Genomic DNA, 18,118 nt, shown 5'->3' with positions numbered 1-18,118 from the left:
TTGTCCATGCACACACCAAGACAAATTCCAATCAATGCTTCATTGACATGGTAACAAATTATTGAATCCTGAATCAAAACTACAGTAGCGTTCGCAGTTAGGTTTGGGCAACAAAACCACTCACTTAGGTTTAGGCAACAAAACCACTTAGTTAGGTTTAGGAAAAATGTCATGGTTTGACGTCAAATAAGTACGAAACTAAGTAAATTACGTACTGAAACAACGAAACATAAGTACAGAAAACATGTCACTAAAACACACGTGACAAACGTCATTAACGTCACTTACAAAACACCGTTCTCCTGGTTGAAAGTCCAGTGTTTATTGGACCCATCCACTTCCCCTCCCGCCATAAGTGGTCTTTCTCGCCTTTTATTTGTTTACATTGCAATCAATAGACTACATGGCGTATAAATGATACGCCAAAAGTAAGAAAGGCATTCTTATTGCACGCTAAATGTCTTGCACATTATCGTGTCATTCATACGCCTTTTGTGCGAACAGACTACAACAGCAGTACACACAACCTACAACTGACGCTGAGAGGATATCATTAGTTTTGCAGGTATTTGGCCATAACATTTAGACCTGATGATGGCGCTAGATGAAGTAGGATTAATCCTCTGTGGGCCATACATGTCTGTACATAATTTCATGGCGATCCATCCAATAGTTGTTTAAATATATCAGTCTGGACCAAAAGAAATTGATTTCAACATCATATCTGAAGCTGTTCTCATTTAGCCTTCCAAAGTTGTGAAACCGCTGTTTTTCTCTCGGAGCACATTTTGGCATTTCGCTCTGCACCGCCCCCTCAGTCAAATGACTGAGGTCAAGCATGTAATTTCACAAGTGGAACACAGTCTGTCACTTTGTTCAATCACTCGGTATTTACTGAGAGGACCTGTAAATAAACACAGGTGCACCACGTGTGGGTGAGGCTGCAGCCTGAACGCAATCGTCCCCCGACGAGTGCAATTTCTGCCACCACAAAGGATGGATTTATACAGGAGGAGAAAAAAATGAGTATCGAGGACAATGAAAGGACAGTGTTTTACATCCCGGAGCGTGGGAAGTAATCAGTGCAGAATGGCAGCTATTTCACCCTCAGCTGAGTTTGTGCAAATACAGTAACTGCTTTGTTATATCTAAAGGGCAGATAGTTTTGTTTAACTGAAGGTGTATTTGACTCACCGATGGTGATGCCTAGACTCAACAACGATTAGTGGGCACTCCTATTTTGGGCTCAAATTGTCTCAAAAACAACAGGAAACAGAGGGTGGCTGATAGAACGCTGTTTCCACACCACTCTCACATGTCAAAATGTCAGTAATAGCTTGATTAGCCCCCACCTTTGTTTTAAGGCTGGTGGAAAACACAAGACTCACCTCATGCATACAATAACACGATGGACAGTGTAACTGACTATAAACACGACCTGTCTAAACTCACATATAACTATGTTTATTCTGTCTCCATTGTTAGGTCAAAGCTGGGTTAACTCAATTAAGAAAAAGAATACACTTGTTATAGTCTCACAGAGCCAGAAGCACCATCCCCGGGCAGATGGTGGATCAAATGAACTAAATATATTTGACCCATATGTAACCTCGAAAATGTGTGACCCAAACATGGATGTAAGCCCTCAGCAAAGTCCGAGATGTAGCACATTTGGGTCATCACAAAAAGCTTTCACAATAAAACAGATTGGTTTCCAGATTACATCCAAACAGTGGCAGCTATTGATGACAATGAGGTCAATGCCCTCGGTTTTTCTGGGAATTTGGTTTAGCAACTGGGAGGTGTTTACGTCCTACAATTGTAAGGTTCTCTATATGATACCCAGAGCATTAATATAGCAGCAAACAACTATTTGCTATGTAAAGATATAGAAGAGTAATGTCTACCTGAGCAGAGAATGAAGTCACTCTCTCTCTGTGTGTGTGTGTTGTAATCGGAGCTTCTATCTGCTTTGTTTTCGTAGCCGGGTCGGCCATGAATGCTTTTAGTGCATGTTTGTGCATGTTTGTGTGCCCCACTGGCTAGCTCACAGCCGCCGCTCTGCACTGCGCTCATACGGCGGTTACAGCTGATAACGTTGCCCCATCCGACGGCGCTGTCGCGGATGCGTAGCACCCACCCTCCAGTTTCCCCTCGGTAAACACTTTTAGCTCGGTCAGCAGTGTTGCCATTGGTTTCACCGTTAGCGCTGTTAACACTGTTGCAGCCCTGAGACCACTCAGGGGACATGTCCGATAGGAAAATATCAGCTTCTTGGGGGTGTGGATGCATAATTCAGAACGACTTCAGAACAGAATCAACAAACTGTTAGTTGCCAAAGAAACATCCCAGACTCTTCGGTATATAAGATACAAACAACCTTTTTGGCACATGCTGAATGGTGCAGTGACTTTACTATATTTCAAACACAAGTCAATAACAAAAGGAGAAGCTGAATTTCATAAACCCAATCTAGAGCACAGACAAAGCTCTGTGTCTGCAGTGTCAGTTATTAAATGTCAGGTAATAACTGAAACACACGCACCTCAGGAAATCCCCTACCTGACAGGCATTCAAATGATTATATAAACCAACATCAGTGTCTGTTAGACTCCTAACTGTCTATGCTGAAGCTCACAGGCTCCAATGCCAGTCTAGTCAAGTATTAAATTGATTTATAGCCTAGTTTGAGCCAACATAATGTGGATATAGTTTCCTCAGTGCTGAGAGCTCAAATCCACTAAAATGACCCAAAGTGGGAACATGCGCTTTCAAATAATCCTGAATAATCCTTTGGATTAAAAGACTGCACTCTCTGTCTCTCGGGTGGATGCAGAGCAGCAGAGACACAGCCATCTCCGCCCAGCTGGAAAACACAGACTATGATGACCTACATTATTGTACTGTGGGCACAGGCTCCAGAGACCTGGAGCAGGCAGCCCAGCCTGCTCCCGCTTCAAGGCACAGGTCTAGAAAAGCAGACAAAAGAGTTCCAACCTAGATGCACAGAGGACTTGTATGTTAAACACAGCGGCTGCCAGATTAACGCTGCGTTCCTGCAGGGCCCTCCCTCTGTTGCCTGCCTTTGATAATGTGGCACAACCTGCCACCTCCGGGGGCAAGGCAGACTCAAGGGGAATGTTAAATGGTCCTTCCCTTTGAGGTGAAATGTTCAATATGAATCATTGATGACGCCCAATTCTGATACCTTACGGCTAAGATAACCAAGCCGCACAAATGTTATGCTCTCTCATTAAGGGCACCTCTGCTAATTAGAGGCTAATTCATGTGCAGATTTGTTTAATAGCTGGTGAGGAGCACAGAAGAGGCTCTTCACTGGCTGCAGAAAAGGAGAATTGTTGCAAAAAATGTATATTGCAACGTAAGGGGTGGAATGTAGATGCCTCTCCTCGTTAGTACCTGAAGTTTATGTGTCATGTAGATGTGCAGAAAATTGTCCTGATAGCTGAGTCCAGCCATGCCCAGAGGCCTAAACACATTAATTCAATAGTTTTCTGTTTGCTGACATGTGTCTGGTGGCCTCTCCTCCTTCCTACTACAACCATGACCTAACACATCACATCACTAGCATAGAGCTTTATATAAGATAAGATAAGATAAGATAAGATGAACCTTTATTAATCCCCGGAGGGAAATTCAGTTGTCAAAGCAGCAACATCAGCAAACAGAGTGAAACATAGGAGAGGTAAAGGTATACAACAATTATAAAAACAACAAATAGAGATATAAAAGATACAGAGTGAATGGGTGAACATAGTGTGTGCAGTCCGTCAATAAATAAATGTAGTATGTGCAATAAATAAATGTAATATGTGCAGTCTATAAAGTGGTATATATAGGATGTATAGTGTAAAGTAAGTGTAAAGTGCGCCAGTGGTTAGAGTCCAAGACGGTTGCAGATAGTGCATGTTTAAAGGCAGATAATGCATGTTTAAAGTTCTTAAAGTCCTAATAGTTCTCATATGTATATACAGATACATGTTGAAATTGTCTTAAAGTTATATATCTATTGTGATATATTAAATACTGTTTTTTTGTAAGCTTCAATTCCCCTGGAACACACACTGGGTTATCCCTTCTGCTCTCCATGACAGCTGCGTGGCTCTCCTGTGGACAGGGGGCGTGACTTAAGTAGAGCGTCGGGAGGTGTGACAGAACACGCGCTGTGATTGGTCGAATCAGTTTAACAGCCACCGTAAACATCCAATCAGAGGCCACTGTCGTGCGTAATAGGCACGTCTTGAGAAATAGATGTGTATTAATCAACTACAGATGTTGGTTTCGATATTGTGTCATATTGAGTCATATCTGAATGCATTTCTTTTTAATCTCAATTAAACATGTATACAGTATAGCTGAATTTATTGATCGATCTTCAAAAGATTACATAAATCAACATCAGTGTTTGTTAGACTCCTAACTGTCTATGCTGAAGCTCACAGGCTCCAATGCCAGTCTAGTCTGGTATTAAATTGATTTATAGCCTCAGTTTGAGCCAAAAATAATGTGGATATAGTTTCCTCAGTACTGAGAGCATGTCTGTATGTCTTTAAGAGAAGATATATGTCATATATGACCATCTAGCCTCATTCAATGCCAAACACACACCCATTATCCACATCACACACACGCACGCACGCACGCACGCACACACACACACACACACACACACACACACACACACACACACACACACACACACACACACATTCTTCAACCTGCTTTTATCCCCTTGTATTGTCTTAGTTTTGTTTTTTTGTACTTTGTTATTTGTCTTTCTCTGCATAATATATTTTGGTCTTTTTATATATATATGTCCCTGCACATGTCTTCACTTGTTTTGTAATCACTTTATAACACAATAAAAAAAAAAGAAAAAAAAAAAATCCACCAAAATGACCCAAAGTGGGAACATGCGAGGAAGAGTTGTGATAAGGGATGGTTTATATCTACTTTTCAACTCCGGATGGATTTGTGGGTTGTAAATAAACGTGGGATGCTGTTCATATATTTAATTTGGGATGTAAATCAATCTGGGATAGTTTATATATTATATTATATTATCATTCTATCATTCTATGATATATGAGTTATTGGAGGAGAAGTGAGAAAGGGGTATAGGGATATATACGTTTTACTTCTACCTACTCCTTTTCGGACACTATTACTCTTGTTTTGTTTGCTATTATTTTGTATCTGTTTTTATTTATTTTATGTTCGAAAAATCTTTCATTCATTCAAATAATCCTGAATAATCCTTTGGATTAAAAGACTGCTGCACTCTCAACCAGAGCAAAAAAAAAAAAGAGGACTTTTTGGCACCACAACTAACACACCGGAACGAGAACCTACCCATCCTCCGTTATCTTGTATCCAGCTGTTCAGAGGTCCGTTTAAATACTCCGTCATCCACTCCGCGATGTTGTCCACCTGCGAGCTCATCTCCTCCTTGGAGGCGCACTCCACGCACACGGTGCCGCCGAACTCGAAGAAGGCGATAATCCGGCCCCAGTTCACTCCGTCCCGGAACAGCTCGTCTATCACCTCGGAGAACCTCCTCTGCGCCGTGGTGGAGGTGAGGTACAGCTGCCGAGACATCTCCGTGAAGTCCGGCTGGTACAGTCGCTCCAGTTCGTCTCCAGCTTCGCGGAGGACTCTGTGGATGTCGGTGGGGGTTTGGTCGGGCTGAGTGGGGAGATGTTTGCAGAGGTGGTGTTGATGGTGGTGGTGGATGTTGTCGCTGTCAGGCCCGGTGCTCCCGGTGCTGCTGCTGCTGCTGCTGCTGTTTGCTTCACGGCACCGACGCACCAGAGTCGGCGGCGGAGGAACAACTATCGATCCGTTATTAGCATCTTCATCCCGGACATCATCAAAACCAAACGCATAGCCCCGTTTGGAGAGTTTATGGCAGATGTACTTTTCCACAATGTTGCGATTACACTCGTTCGCCATACTTGATTTGGCACTTTTATATATATATATACAGAAGGTTGCACTAAATTAAATGCATTATGAGCGAATTTTTGCACAATAGTACAATGCACATACAAGCTTATCCAAAAACTCGTATTCAAATGCAATGCAACGCCACATAGGAGAGCATGCAACCGCTTCGTGAGTTGGAAGAAATATCCCCTTTAAAATCAAAAACTGTGCAGGAAAACGTTTAAAAAGTAAAAAAGACAGAGTCCGTGTCAGCAGCAGTCTTCATTTCCCCTGAATCCTTTGGCGACCTTCTCTTTGCATTGAAATCCAATATGCGGAAGAGAGGTTGTGGAGTAGTAGCTGATCTATTCCTGCACACACACACAGACGTGGATGCGTTGCGAATACAAAAAAAAACATGAATGAGGGGCTGAAGTTGTAACGCGCTTTAAACGCACGCCAACTATTTTAGCAGCGTTTTACGCACACTACCAGGCGCGGGACCGTGAGCCAGACAAGGTCGGACTGACTCCTCTTCCACGATTGCTCCTCATATCCTCCTCCTCCTCCTCCTCCTCCTCCTCCTCTTCCTCCTCTTCCTCCCACCGCCTGTGCTGCTGCTGGTGAGGTATTCCTGACGTCAGCTACGCAAAGTCATTCCTTTGGCTGCGCTTGGAGACTCCAAGTGCACAGGAAGAACTGCACTAAAAAAAATCATTAGTAGCCCCAAATTCTTGGGGGCCACTACATATCCAGGACTAAACGAAGAAATAGATTTGAATTCGTTTTTGTAGTGGCTCTTATGCATGTGGTCTGGTACTGTTGCCATAAATGGTTATATATTATTACTTATTTATTTTTTTTCTGTCTTGTTATCTGTATATTTATGTTTTATTTTTCATTATTTTCTCTGCTTTCTTGACATCCTGTAGAGCCATCTAGTGACCATTTTTGCATTTGTCACCTGAGAGTTTATTATTGGCCTCTTCGCTCAGGTGTTTGCAATCATCAATTGTCTGTGTACTCACAAAAGGGAAACATGTACCAGCATTGTTTTTAGCATTTCATCATGAAATAGCCAATTAAATAAAGGCTTTTTATATTTTTTGCCAGAAGAGTGCCTTGGACTCCCCCCTTTTTTTGAACCTTTGTGTATCCCACCAAAGAGCACCTTCATCACACTGATTTGAACTTCCAAGCACTCTGGACTTTTTTCCCTCTTGTGATTGCATGTTTAAAACCATGAAATTCTGAAATTCACACAACTTCACCAGGAAAAAAATATAAACAGAGTTATAGCTTTCATATAGTTGCTTACCAAAACACGTGCAAGGAAAAGCTCTTTTAAGAGGATCCTGGTTAATTCATGAGGAGTAGTAGAAGACCATGCCACTGTGCTTTGATGTGGTCCACCCACCCCCTTGTGGATGGAGATCCAAACCTGCAGTACAACATTGATGCACCTGTAAACAGTTTCAGTGTTCTTTTGATTCCCTATCTCATCTATCTGTCCTGCAAGTCTTTTTATTCTCTGATGGGACAAACAAAGCATCTAAAATCCTTTTGTTCTGTAAATCTGAGAGAGTTTCTGCTCTGGAAAGTTTCCTCATGGAAGATTAAAATCTCCTCAAACAGAATACTTACGGGCCAACCCCCAACATTAAACTTCTGAAAGACCCAACTCACTCATACTGAACTGAGACTTCATTCATATATACAGTAGCATATTACAGAAGGAACATGTCCGTGACAAAGCACGACATCAAGAGCAATTTGAAATGAGACACGACAACATCTTAGGCCACAACGCTGAAAAACTAAAGGATGAAGATGAGGAATTAGATTTGTTTTTTCTTCACAGGAGTTTATTTAGTTTATCATGTAAGAAAATAAGACAAAAGAAACGTTCCGCTTTCCACATTTTCTTTCAACGGCACACAAGGTGAAGGTGTTAAAGAGGCAGTAGGCAGTATATTTTTGGCATCATTGGGCAAAAATTCCATAATAACCTTTCAGCATATTGTAATTCAAGTGTTCTGAGATATAACTAGACTTCTGCACCACATCATGGCTCTGTTTCCAGGCTTTAAAAAATCTAGCCCGTGACGGGAGACTTTGACCAATCACAGGTCATTTCAGAGAGAGAGAGCGTTCCTATTAGCTATGCTCCGGTCATGTGACCGGGACTTGGCGTTCCTTCAACAGATTTTACAACGGTGGACAAACTTTCTCATTTTACAGCTAAACCGTGCACTACAAGATGATTCTGAAAACATTTGAGGTGAGAAATAGGCATTAACGTAACAGAATATTGATTCATATTTGATCAGCGCTGCCTAGTTTGACCGTTTGGTCGGAGTTCGCGAGTGATTGACAGCTGGCTCTCATAGACAGCAGATGGACAGCAGACCTCAGATCAGCTCTGACTGCTTGTTTTCCTCCGGTCTGGGAAATATTGCAGATGCCGTTAGTAGCACCGGAGGACACAGAAGCACATGATTTTTTTTCAGGTTACCTGTTTATTGTACTACTGTCACGATATAGCGACCGTTTTATAAAAATAACTTTTTTTAATCACATTTGCTTCAATCTCGCCTACTTCAGCTTTAAGTTTTTTGGCAGAAAAACAAAGTAAAAAGCAAAGAAAGAAGAATGAAACAAATATGACTCATTTTCAATACTCATATTAAGTATCTGAAGATTACACCATTAAATAAGATAAACATTGCATGTTTAAAACCACGAAAAATTGAAATCCACACAACTTCACCCTGAAAAAATATAAACAGAGATAGCCTTCATTTAGTTGCTTACCAAAATGTGCAAGAAAAGCTCTTCAGAGGATCCTGGTTAATTCATCAGGAGCACAGGACCATGCCACTCTGCTTTGATGTGGTCCAGCCACCTCTTTGTGGATGGAGATCCAACCCTGCAGTACAACATTTACAACTTCCCTGTTCTTTTGATTCCTTATCTAGTCTCCATCTGTCCTGCAAGTCTTCTTATTCTCTGGCGCCACAAACATCCATCAACACCAAAAAACTAAAGGATGAAGACTAGGAATCATTTGTTTTTTCTTCACAGTTATTTATTTAGTTTATCATGTAAGAAAATAAGACAAAGAAACGTTCCACTTCTCACATTTTCTTTCAATGGCACACAAGGTGAAGGTGTTAAGTTTTTTGGCAGAAAAAAATTAAAAAGCAAAGAAAGAATTATGAACCAAAAGAGTGCGTTATGACTTTCATGTTCAATACTCAAAGTATCTGATGATGACACCATTAAAATAAGGGAAACTAGCGTGACGGTTACAGATCTTAAATCTTGACTGTATGTTCAAACATATTGTAAGCATAGGCTTCATTTGCATAGCTTAAAGGTTAAAACAAAACTTGCTTTTATATGGGCTACATGTTCTATCAACTATGTGTTGCTACCTCAAGGGAAAAGATTTGAAAGCAATAAATGTACAATTATGAAAAGCTTTTGAGTGCAGACGGTGTGCCTTTTAAACCAATTTCAAATGAGAACATCATCAAACGTGAGTCAACCATTCTCACTTTCATAACTTGGATTTCTGTAAGGCTTCTTTTTGTCATACAAAGACTGGAAATTGACAAAAAATACACAAAAAACAGTTGGCATTTTACACTGAAAAGTATTAAAGATTAAGTATTAAATGAACTGGTAAACCACATTGTTCTGCGGACAGGTCCATTCTTCTAGCATTAGCTTCATCAGTAGTCACGTCTTAAGGCTTAGAATGGGTCCCCACACTGCTCCACAGCTTTAACAAACTAACTCTATAACATCAACAGAGCAGCAACATTGAAATTAATCTCAAATAAATGCATTGCATCTACAGAAATTGTCTTAACACATTTTGGCATTCAAATATTGGTGTATTTAAAAATAACGTTCTGATTTGTATGCTTTGTATTAAAGTACATTCTCCCTGTTTTGTGATGGACCGAAGGAAGACTTGCAAGAGTCGACGCTGTACTTTTTCTCCCTCTATATGCAAAACATATGGAAAAAAAAAACGTGGTAAATACAAGATTCTTCAAGGAGGGAATCAATATTGTCATTTAGGGAGCTGCAGAGTCCCAACTGTGCATGAGAGGGTGACAGCAGGTCAAAAATCAGAGGAACACTTCCATGCCAGTCCCTCTACTATTTTGGCCTTTATGTAAAACAAATCTCTAGCGCCCTCACTAGACCTACAGGGACATGACTCGAAACCAGCAAGTCCTGCCCTGCCCTGCCCTGACTTAACACCGCCCCAACAAATGATGGATCCCACTTGGACCTCGACTGGCTGGGGTCGCTGAATATGTGCACCGACACATCAAACTGCATGTAAAAAAACGATACGCTTCCTTTCAGATATTTAATGAAAAAAAGGTGTATTGAACTTGGTCATATTCACAAGTGAAAAATGAAATTACCTGTGCTATCTTCTCCCCCTTCCACCCTCCATCTTTTGATTTCATGGCTTCAACCCATAGTACCTGCTTTCTTTTCTCAATGAAATAAAATAGGATGCCAAGAAAATAATTTGGTTTTAACGTTTTAATCCCGAGACGATAAAATCTAATGGCTTTTCTCTCCCCACTGGTTTGGCTCAGTCACAGCAAACACAAAACACACACTTTCAGTCACCCAAAAATATTTTTGCTGCAACATTGCATCTAAAATGTTTGAATATTATTATTTTCTGGAAATTATATTTTTGCATTAGTAAAATTTAAAAAAATAACATCACACGTGCTCTCTCACTGAAGAGTACTGTTGTCTCACATCTAGGCTTGGTTCACACACACACACAAACACAAACACACATAGCACATAAACAAAACATCCCACAACATAAACAAAACACCGAGGGTCACAACTGGTTTCAAACACAGATGTTATTCATTCAAAAAAGGGAAGGTGCTTTGCCTGCAAAGACTTGTGGTATGAAAAAGGTAGAGAAGAAGGGCCTTATTTAGTGAAAACTGTGAAATTCCTACAAGGTGGACCTAATTTTGCGATACAAGACACAAAATGACAAAAGCTTAGAGTTACCATTCTGGTTTTCACTATAGCCCCTGGTGGGAGGGAACTTTAAGCCATATTTGGCACAACCGGTCAGACAGGCTATCTGTTGCTTTTCCTTCTCTGTGCAGAAAAAAAACAACCCTGCAATGTGCAAGTGGAAGCCTGATATCTAGTCAGTGGTCTACAAAGCCTACCTACTTTAAAACCAGGCTGTGGGATGTTTAGTCTGCCCCCATTCCCTTAAAAGTAAGGCTGCTCCCACAAAAAGAAGCAGGTGGACACATTAAACTGAAAAGTCACTGGAATGCTCTGAGAGGATAGAAAAAATCAAAATGACTATGAAAGTCTATGGAGGACAAGCATAGAGTAAACATCTGCCACTTTCTCTCATCCCATCTGTTGATATGCACTCAAAGCTTGGCCTTTCTTCCCACCTATGGTTGTGCACTTGTACAGCTGGAGTGGGATGGGGTGGGGTTGGGGGTGTTGTGGAGGAGGAGGAGGAGGGGCATTGGGCTGTGATGAAGGTAAGGCTGCTGTTACTCCCTCTTATCAGCTGCTTTCGACTGCTCCCTCTGAATCATGCAGCGACGCACAATGCTGTCAAAGCTCCCCAGGTAGAAGAGGGCGATGGTCCGAAATAATCCCATGGTAACAATCTGTACAGGTGATAAACTGAGGTTAGAATTTGTAAATTGCACAATATTAACAACGTCCTGGAGCAGCACTACTGTGGCCAATGTGACTATAATCATGTGCATGGCTTCACCTGCTGGAGACCTTCTGTGATGGAGGTCACAGGTGACATTCCACAAGTGAGGGCTGATAGCATGTAACCATCGGGTCCCACAGAGCTGTTGAAGTTCCCCTGCTACAAGAGCAAAGGAAATAACAGGCGGGTGGTTTTACAACAGATTATCCATCCACTTCAGTAACTTCAGTGGTATTTTTTTCAACCTGGACCCTATTTTCCCCAGTGGGCTACCACCGAGTCTGAGAAGTGAAGCCAATGCTGAAGTGCCTTATACATTTTTTCTAATAGCCAGCTGGAGGCGACTTCTCTGGTTGCAAAAAGAAGTCTGATTGTATAGAAGTGTATGAGGAAATGAGCTTACTTCTCACTTGATTTATTACCCCAGTAAACATTGTAAACATGAGTTTTATGGTCTCAATCGCTAGTTTCAAGTCTTCTTCAATACAGCATGATGTTCATTTGGTAAATTATGGTCCCATTTAGAGTCAAATAGACCATAAAGCAGGGTATGCTTTAGGGCGTGGCTACCTTGTGATTGACAGGTCTCTACCACGGCATTGTCCAATCTGGGAGTTGTCCGTGTTACAACTTTAAACCTTTCACAGTGTATTTTCGCTTCATAAAAGTTAAGTTAAATTATAATTTTTTTTGTTGCTTGAAAATGTCTTATTCAGTGTTCGGTTGTATTTAGCAAAATTACTTATAATAACAATCTGAGTCAGTAGCAAAAAAAAGCACTTGACTTGACACTGACTTTTGCAGCTGCCTGTTACAGCGTTATCCCTCAATACTAATAAACAATTGTTGTCCTCTTTAGTCACTTATACACAAAACATAGGAAAATAGGGGCCAGGTTGAAAAATACAGAAGTTACCCTTTAATATTTAAAACTGGACAAGAAACATGGTGGGTCAGTGGTAGGTGAAGTGAATATCTTACCACTGCATCCCGAACAATGATTTTTGCGACTTGGTCTGGTTGACAGACTCCAGAGGTTTCCGAGATCAACTTGGTCTCAAGGGGCTGTTAGAGAAAAGAAAGGGCTTTACATAGGGGGGAACAGGAAGTGAAATGATCTTACTGTTTATTGTGCTAAAGAGATGTTTACCTTTATCTTGTTTTCCGCAGCCAATCCTGGAGTGTCAGTGTCAGGGGGGTAGGCCACAGTCACATAGATATTGTATGGCTTCATCTGGAGTAGAAGAACAGCAACACTCACTAAATATTATATCGTACTATTTGGCCTTGATGATGACAATCAACATTTTATACAAAAAAGTCTTAAGGCAATAAAATTAAGTATGAATGCCCCCTATTAATAGATTTTGAATCCTTGTTATAAAATTGACACCAGCAGCTCAGCCGCAATGTGCTAAATTATTTTAACAAGATGCATTGTGAAGTTGATTTGCAATGCAGTGTGTTTGCTTGGTGTGCAGTGGAAATCTGTTTAAAAGGGTATTCAAGCATTAAAGGGATAGTTTGGGGTTGTATAAGGTACTTACATCCATAGTCAGTGTCTTACCTACAGTAGATGACGGTCAGCACTCCCCCAGTTTGGAGAAGTAGACAGGTGTTACCGCATGGAAGCAAAGCAATGTACTGCTGTGGACGGAGGCAGCAGCAAAACATGTAAAAAACGGGAAACTGAAGTAGTTATCAATGTTCTCGCCAAAGCAACAAGACTCCATTGAAAAAAACTGATTTTAGTTTGTTTGTGTGACTTTGATGAGTTTGGATTCACCAAAGTCACATAATTGCACAAACAAACTAACCAGTCGAGGAAGTGGTAGACCAACAACCCCCTTGTTCTGCGAGGTATAATTACATTTTTTTTCCAATGGGAGTCTGGTGGCTTTGGCGAGAGCATAGATGGATACAATGGCTCAATTTCCCATCGGAAATGCCTGTCGGACGGCAAGGTAAAGCAGTGAATTTATTAAACTGTAGTTGAATTGTTTTGGTGGGCCTTTGTTTTAGGTAGCTAAAATATGATTTGTTGCCGGCCCCGTCCATAGCAGTACATTACTTTGCTTCTGTGTGGTAAAACTCCTGTCTGTTTCTCCGAGCTGGGGTTTTGAAAACTGTCTACTGTAGGTAATACACTGACTATGGATAAGTACCTCATAGAACCCCACTTCAAAACAACCAAACTATTCTTTTAAGAGTCCACAAACTCACCTCCATCTGCAGCGACTCTGCTAAGCCACGCAGGGCAAACTTGGATGGGGAGTAGGCAGTGTATCCAAACAGGCCGATCTGGCCTGCTTGGGAGGACACGAACATGATGCGGCCCATTCTTCGCTCCTTCATAGTGGTTATGACGGCCCGTGTCGGGTAAACGCTGCCCAGGTAGTTCACTTCCATCAGTTTCTGTTAGCAACAAGACCAAAGTTCACACATACAAGGTTGTCCACAGTGTAGCGCTGCATGAATGTAGCTACTTATTCCAAAACCTGACTACTCATTGCAATTTGCATAAAGTATTACCTAGGAATTTAACCTCCTCTTAATCTTTTCTGACAGTAACTAAATCTCCTACAGAGCCAGACAGCTATCAAATCTCCCATTTACCTATTTAGTAAAAGTTGAATGCACAAAACACATTTTTAAGATCAATTCTGTGGTCTTAGAGCAAATCCACCATGTTGGTCAACATTAAATAGATTAGCTTTTGCGAAGCAAGTCATTAAGTCACACTGGTCTGATGGCTAAACAGCAATATTTTATTGTTATATAAATAAATTAAAACTATCAGTATTACTTCTCATATCGAAAATTTCATGAGTGTATGTTAAGTTTCATTCCTATTGGAAACATATGGCCCTATTCAAACTTAAATTCATAAAACTACATCCTTTTTCATTCTGACACTTTTTAATCACACAGGTGTAAATATGAGAAGTGAATACTTCTTATTAAAACTGTTTTAGTACTGTTCAGAGTAGCTTATTGACTTCTGAACATAAACAAGACCATGACTGTGTCTTGGCTACACTCGCCAGGTACCTACTTTAAAGCGGTCCACTTCCACCTCCTCAAACTTTCCAGAGAAGGATGTTCCAGCACAGTTCACCAACATGTCAACAGGCCCCAGCTTCTCTTGAGCCTGCACGACAGGAAAAAGCCACTTCACTACTTTAGCACTGAATTATTAAAGGAATCTGAGATGTACCACTGTTGCCAAGAGGGTCACATTACCTGTTTTATCACACTTTCCACCTGGCTATAATCACTGGAAACATCCACTGATATGCAGAGCACCACCTGCGTAAGGAAATAGTACATGATCTTATGCAATGTAATGCATAAATGGCATCAGCTCTTATGCACTATATGAACACATGCAGTCATAACAGGGGACAAGTTACATGTAGTACCTTTAAATAAATGCTAAACCCATACCTGTTTGTCATTGATGGCAAATTTCTCCAACTCTTTCTTTGCTAGAAGCAATTTAGCCTAAGGGAAAAGTGCATATTTGATGTTATAAAAACTCAACAGTCATCAAAATTTCACTAAATGAAAACATGTCAAACCTTCAGAACATCACAAGCGAACTGTTTAACACAAAATATATCTTGCATGTAAGTGGAGCACATCCATCAACTGACATGGAGCAAATTAACCTTTAGAATATATTTTACTGTGTTTGACATCAAACGAGTTGGCTATAACAACAAACAGGTCATGACTAGGAGAGAGGAATGATTGATTGAATGTGGTTTGTGCTAACCTCATCCCGTGCCACCAAAGTGATGAATGCTCCTTGCCTGTAGCACTCAATTGCAATGCTTTTCCCAATCCCACTTGAGCCTCCTGTCACCTGAAAATTCAAAGAAGATCAATTGATCAAAGGTCAAATATGGGGTTGCTGATCTGCAACTCAGAGGCTGGGGTGCAGGTAAACATAATTATGCTTCCATAATGCAACTTAGTTAAGTGAATAAATATGTGTAAATCAGTTCTGTTATGGTGTTACCACATCTGCATAATGAAATTAGTCAAATTCCACTCTGTTGACAGTTTATTAGGTACACCTAACTAGGGCTGTCCTGAATACCATTATTTGGGCTTCGAAGCTTCGGTAAGAAATATTTGAAGGTATTCGAAGCTTCGCGCAGCAGGGCAGCGCAGTAGGCTGACATGTTCTTCTGTCTGTCTGTCTGTCTCCATCTCCCCCATTTCAGTGTCGCTGCAGCACTACTGTATTTTTTTGTACTTTGTACTTTGCACTACTAACTTTTCTACTTCTCAGGTTTGGGGCTCCTCTGATCCGGCTTTAAGAGGTAATAATATACTTTCATATCAAAATATATATAAAAGTATATAAATAAGATATTTTATCAATAAAAATATAGATTACACAGTATTAGAAAACATTCTTAATCATCTTTCATATTTATCATTATGGCCAGACAATTTCTTTTAATTTCATAATCAAACTCCAGCATTTCTTTTTGGCATTGCACAAGTGGCAGCCAGTTCAAATCGCCTTTGAAACTGCAGAATACTTCTCACTGTGACTAAGCTACTGGAGTTAACCTGCACTATATTAATTTTTAACCTGCACTATATTAATTTTTAACAGTCTCTTCTGCACTATATTCACTTTTTAAATAGTCGTGTATCACAGCTGTTACCCTGCACTATATTCAGTTTTAACAGTTTTCTTCATCTCCTTGTATTTTTATATCTGGTATATTTTTTTGTACTTTGTACTTTGTACTTCTAACTTTTTTACTGCCTTTTTACTAACATGTTTTTGCACTATGGAACTGTGATGCTGGAAACTTGAATTTCCCTAGGGATCAATAAAGTTACTAACTATCTATCTATCTATCTATCTAACTATCTATCTATCTATCTATCTATCTATCTATCTATTATATTGCAATGGTTTGTATCATAAACAGCATTTGCATCAATATAAAAATAATAGCAAAAATATCCTCTTAAATGCAAAATCTGAATCCTGAATTGAAAAAAGCAATAGCTTACATAGAAACATGCACACATCTAACAGCAAACCAATAACCTTTAAAATAAAAATGTAAACAGAGATAAGATCTAAAAGTGCATTGAGAATAAACTAAATTTGCTTACTAAATTCAGACCAGAAATGTATATAGCAACACTTTTCCAGTCTATATTATTATATATTAAGTAAATGGGATTATTTTCATCCAGCTAATGTAAAAGGACTGTCTAGCAGTAACATTATTTGCATAAAAAACAGAATGAAATAAAAAATAAAACAGTTTTGGGACTGAATATGGACTGCTATCTATCAATCTATATGACTGGACGTTAGCTACCGTTACTTAGCTACTGTTACCAACCTAACTACTGTTACCTAGCTACCGTTACCAACCTATAAGTACCGTTAGTTAGTACTTCGGTGCACTTACCACGACGTGGGCCCCGTTCAGTTTCAGAGGTTTGGGGCTAATAAGAGGCGATATCATGTACAACAGCAACACGAAGGCGACAATGAACGCAGCGACTACGAGGAGCATGATGAACGGTAGAAGGAGCCACCAGGAGTTGATGAAAAGCCAATCCGTGAACGTTGAGCTCAACCCTTCTTCTTCAGGGGACATGGGTGAAATCTGGCAATCAGTTAGCTTGTTTGCTAACTAAACTAGCAGGCCAGCTTTATGGGGGTCCGATAACAAGAGCTACGGAGGCGAGTCGACGGCCCTGAAAAGGGGAGGTGGCGAACACACAGAGCTCTGGAGGAGGAGGAGTTGTTCGGGGGTTTGGCAGTGGGTCAAAGATCTGTAACGACCAGGTTAAAGAGTACCGAGGTGGACCTTGGCTCCACCAGTGACAAAGCGCAGTCTGCATAAACCAAAACAAATCGAACTGTGCACTGTAAACGGACGATCAACGGTCGTATTTGGGACTTGTAGTTCTCAAGGCGACTATTTCTGTAGAATCTAAACGCAGCCCGAGAGTGCATTTACTACAACTCCCACAATGCAATGCTTCCTTTTCCTCATTCGTCGTATCCGTTTCAGGTTTCAGTCACCCAACTAGTGATGGGAATTCCGGCTCTTTTTAGTGAGCCGGATGATTTGGCTCAGCTCACCAAGAAGAGCCGGCTCTTTCGGCTCCCGAACGGTTCTTTGTTTTACCACTTCTACCTTTTTATAATTCAGACACATTTAGCACTGTTTTGACCTATGATTAGTATGTGTGCACATATATCCTCCTGGGAACCGAGTTAAAAAAAGGGTCTTCCAATTACTTTTTTTGTGATTTCCTTCTTATTTAGGGTTAAAACGAAAATCTTAACAATTTAGGCTTGTTCAACTTTATTTTTATTGTCCACTGTAGTGGACTACAGGACTTTTTCAGTGTGAAAAGACT

The 18,118-nt window shown here is 40.5% G+C and overlaps 2 protein-coding genes across 2 annotated transcripts in view; both read right to left on the bottom strand.

Moving 5' to 3' along the window:
• Window positions 1-6,547, bottom strand: part of bcl2b (BCL2 apoptosis regulator b) — a 28,603-nt gene extending 22,056 nt beyond the window's left edge. The window contains exon 1 of the mRNA XM_037788350.1: window positions 5,374-6,547. Coding sequence (XP_037644278.1) covers window positions 5,374-5,973 — 600 coding nt within the window. The 5' untranslated portion in view covers window positions 5,974-6,547. The remainder of the gene's footprint in view (window positions 1-5,373) is intronic.
• A 2,465-nt stretch (window positions 6,548-9,012) lies between these two features.
• On the bottom strand, window positions 9,013-17,768 carry kdsr (3-ketodihydrosphingosine reductase). Its single transcript, XM_037787710.1, has 10 exons — window positions 17,155-17,768; window positions 15,480-15,569; window positions 15,149-15,205; window positions 14,945-15,010; window positions 14,757-14,852; window positions 13,925-14,116; window positions 12,852-12,935; window positions 12,683-12,766; window positions 11,759-11,860; window positions 9,013-11,648 (listed from the first exon to the last, which is right to left on the bottom strand). Exons 1-10 carry the CDS (start codon window positions 17,344-17,346, stop codon window positions 11,529-11,531), a joined length of 1,083 nt encoding a protein of 360 aa, XP_037643638.1. The 5' UTR covers window positions 17,347-17,768; the 3' UTR covers window positions 9,013-11,528.
• Window positions 17,769-18,118: the final 350 nt, after the last annotated feature.

The sequence above is a fragment of the Sebastes umbrosus genome, chromosome 12, assembly GCF_015220745.1.
Source record: "Sebastes umbrosus isolate fSebUmb1 chromosome 12, fSebUmb1.pri, whole genome shotgun sequence".
In the NCBI taxonomy this organism is placed as follows: domain Eukaryota; kingdom Metazoa; phylum Chordata; class Actinopteri; order Perciformes; family Sebastidae; genus Sebastes; species Sebastes umbrosus.
Note: the sequence above shows the minus strand (reverse complement) of the source record. Positions and strands in the feature narration are given on the sequence as shown.

Coding starts and splice junctions, on each gene's coding strand:
- kdsr (XM_037787710.1), bottom strand. CDS start 17,346: ATGTCCCCTGAAGAAGAAGGGTTGAGCTCAACGTTCACGGATTGGCTT. Junction 14,853..14,944: donor TGGAAAGTGTGATAAAACAG/GTAATGTGACCC, acceptor CCTGTCGTGCAG/GCTCAAGAGAAGCTGGGGCC. Junction 11,861..12,682: donor TCATTGTTCGGGATGCAGTG/GTAAGATATTCA, acceptor TTGCTCTTGTAG/CAGGGGAACTTCAACAGCTC.